The 3,383-nt window shown below is 46.3% G+C and overlaps 1 protein-coding gene across 1 annotated transcript; it reads right to left on the reverse strand.

The window, feature by feature from the left end:
* Positions 1–1,150: 1,150 nt before the first annotated feature.
* Positions 1,151–3,019, reverse strand: F5891DRAFT_1204381 (uncharacterized protein; the record flags this gene model as incomplete). The annotated part of the gene is made up of 3 exons (XM_041369001.1): positions 1,151–1,823; positions 1,871–2,272; positions 2,331–3,019. The coding sequence occupies 3 exons, from the start codon at positions 3,017–3,019 to the stop codon at positions 1,151–1,153; spliced, it is 1,764 nt and encodes a 587-aa protein (XP_041216032.1).
* Positions 3,020–3,383: the final 364 nt, after the last annotated feature.

A 3,383-nucleotide genomic window follows, 5' to 3' on the forward strand; every position in this document is an offset into this window, starting at 1 on the left:
AATAAGAAAAGATGTTATGGGATGCTGGAGGAGCACAGTTCCAGCTGGACGCTTTCCACTAGTAGTAGCTTTGCCTAGATATTGGACATTCTCTACGTCAGTAAGTTGTTTTAATATGTCTGAAAGGACCAACCTGCGGGATTGACGGGTGCCATTTGTAATGATGAGGGAAACTGACGTTGACGAAATTATGAGGGACTGGTAACCGGGAGATGCTAAAAAGCTGGAACTGGCTGCTATATAAAGTCTGAAACGCGTGTGTCCATGTTTGTCGCCTTTCTCCATTCGGTGTATGGCCCGGATTCATTTTGAATTTGATTTCCACTTCAGTTTCAAGCACATCTGTTATGCAGCTATTCAATAGAACATTGTTATTGCGACTTAGGTGCAAGGGTACGTTACACGTGATTGAATAATCTGACAACGAAGATGAAGGCTCGACTTGGTGACCACATTGGCTATGATTATTATATCCTCAACTAAGGAACTTGTGCATGGCAAGGACATTCAATCTCAATGGCCAGCAGGAGCAGTTGTGCCTGTAGCCTTCCCGGAATTTCGTCCCGGATCCGTGATTACATACTTCTAATAGTAGCAGTTGTATTTGTATGAGTCTGTTGCAATGGTGTGCGCTGTTCGCGTGATACAATACAATGTTGTGCCAAACGAATCATGGTTTGTGTGATTCGACGTCGACCCCGATGACGCTGGTGCAATGTAAAGCTTAACTATGTGCCAAACGGACGAAGTTTACAATATTCAGCATATTCTCGCATACCTTTAAACGGGTAATCTACATATCGCATATGGTCCTCTCCCCAAAACCAGTTCATACTGGGGTGAACCTTCATGTGGTTAAACGGAACAGGACTCATTTTGGGAATGTATGTACATTCACGACTCTCGAAGTAGATGCATTCCACCCAAACCCATACTTTAAATTCGTAAGCTGCTGTGAGAACTTGACAGGACGGACGAGTGTAATGACACATTTCAAACTTCATACACATGCATTTTTCAGTAAGGTCAAAAAACAACATATCGAAGAACACATCATACTTGTATCGACAATGGATAGTTCGTTTGTACAAATGAGCGCATTGACAAGTGCAACAGGTTAAGAGGACAGCTAGAATGGGTAAGTGTCATGTTAGTCAAGCAGCATAGACTCATCATCACTGTCATCATCCGCCATTTTTGCATCCTGTTGCATCGCCATCACCATTTCCCCTTGACGTTTGCTCTTCCCCTTCTTTCCCAAAACTTTTTTGCTCTGCCCTTCTTGAGTAAACGCCGCAACTTGAGCTCTTTCAGCGTTAGTGACCTCCACGAAAAAGTTTTGGAGGTCGGCTGATGGGGGGAAATGATGCCAGAATAGCTGAGGCGCGCGCAACTTGGATACAAGCCTGAAATGCTTGTTGTCCTCGGTATTCTTGATCCAAGAAGACCTCCACTTGCATGAGGCGCAACGAAGCTGAACCTTAGCACCTTTGTTGTGCACGCGCATATCTGCGGGGACCGGCTGACACTTGGGGGTAGGACAGGATTTGAATTCGTATCCGAAAGCTCGAGTTCCCGCAATGTCCTTACTAATCTGACGACATTCAGCAACCCGCTTGTTGTCCACTGTGCTTGCGAATACAACAACAGCCGTTGTGTAGTCCAAGAAGTCGTTCGAGCACACAAGTATCTCGCAAATAGCCTGCCAAACATCTGTGCCTCCAAAGACGCCCAACTCTATAACGATGGAGCGCACCGCATTGGAGACCATGGAGGGCAATGTGCCCGATCCGCCGAATCCAATTACGAAGTCGACCAAATTGCTGGAAAACTGTGAGTAACAACAAAGAATGTGGAGCAAAGAACGCACCGTTCCACCAACGCTTTCACCGCCTCAAAATGGTGGCTCACCCTGATCGCAGGGCCGCAGCTCACCATAATCAACACCCTCCGTCCACCCCTAGCCTGAGCGGTGAGGTTGCACCAAGTCTCACTTCCATTTAAGGTCTTCACCACAGTCTTGTCGCTCTTCGCTACTGTAGAAGATTGTCCCATGACGGACAAAAACTGTTGTCCAAGATACGCGAGGAGTATTTCGGTGATGGTTGTGCTTGTGCCACCTGTGTGGCCTCCAGTGTGCTGCAGCATACCAGTGAATTCGTCCGAATGCGTGTCCACCACAAGGAACACGTTGGGAGGATATCCAGCGCTCACATTGCGACTTATGAAGTCTATGCCGGGAGCCAGCTTTTTCGACTCGGACTGGTGGGCACTACCCCGCATATGTAAAATAGTAGTGTATAGCTGTACAACAAGTATTTTGAAAAAACATGTTAGCAGCAAGACGGGCAGTGATATAAGCGGTACTTGCATTGTCCTCAAAGGTTCTATAGTGATTCTGCGCCTCCAGTATCACTGTGTTAGCGAGATAGTCATCCTTCATAGACTCGAGGGTAAGATTCACGATGGCCATCGGCCAGGCCATCTTGACTTTCTTCCTCTTACCAAATCCAATGAAAGCATAACGCAAGGGCTTATGGTTCCCCTCTCCCATCCTCGAGCACATAGGGCACCTGAATTCGCTCTCCGGGACTTCGACAGACTTTAAATATATGCACCCACTGCTGCGAGGGCGGTCTTGCTCGCAAACGATAGCCCCACAGTTGACACATTCGTGATTGTAAGGTACATTCGTCTGGTCACAACAAAAGTGACAGAAGGTGCCCACTCTGACAGCCGGAGAGGAAGAGTCGGTGCCTTGGGTTTGAACGGGAACGACAGGTGCAGCTGTGATGATGCTAGACTCATGTTGCAAGGAGGTGTCATTTGGAAGAAGGTTGGAGAGGTTGAAGGATGGAGATGGACCGCTGACCATATTGATCATACTGCCCAGGTTGACAGAGGATGCACTTGCTCTTGAAATGCCACTGAAAATCGCACCGACTTTGGCTTTCTTCTTAGGCTGTTTGGGGACTTTGGGGACTTTGGCGGTTTTGTCGGTTTGTTTTTTGGGAGGCATCAATATAATGTATGGCTAGAAACTTTATAGATGGATGAAAGACAGGAAGATTGAAAATTTCAACCCTTGTTCTGTGTTGTCAATATATACTCAGAGAAACGTGGCATGGGATCGTTCGGTCCGATTCAACCTCAGATCCATGATTTTTGCCCTGGAACATATATGTACAAACGACAAACGACAAACAAATATCATCTTATATTGAACGACGCCCGTAATGCAATGACTTTGCAACTTTCTATTGTACACAATACAAGATACCAGTTGCCATCGATGCTTGTGAGTATTAGTCGGTTTGACATATCTTTATTCTACATATGATGGGTGAGCCGAGCAAGTTGATCGTTTGTAAAGAAGCTTGGCT

The sequence above is a fragment of the Suillus fuscotomentosus genome (genome assembly GCF_016647785.1).
Source record: "Suillus fuscotomentosus strain FC203 chromosome Unknown F5891scaffold_719, whole genome shotgun sequence".
Classification (NCBI taxonomy): Eukaryota; Fungi; Basidiomycota; class Agaricomycetes; order Boletales; family Suillaceae; genus Suillus; species Suillus fuscotomentosus.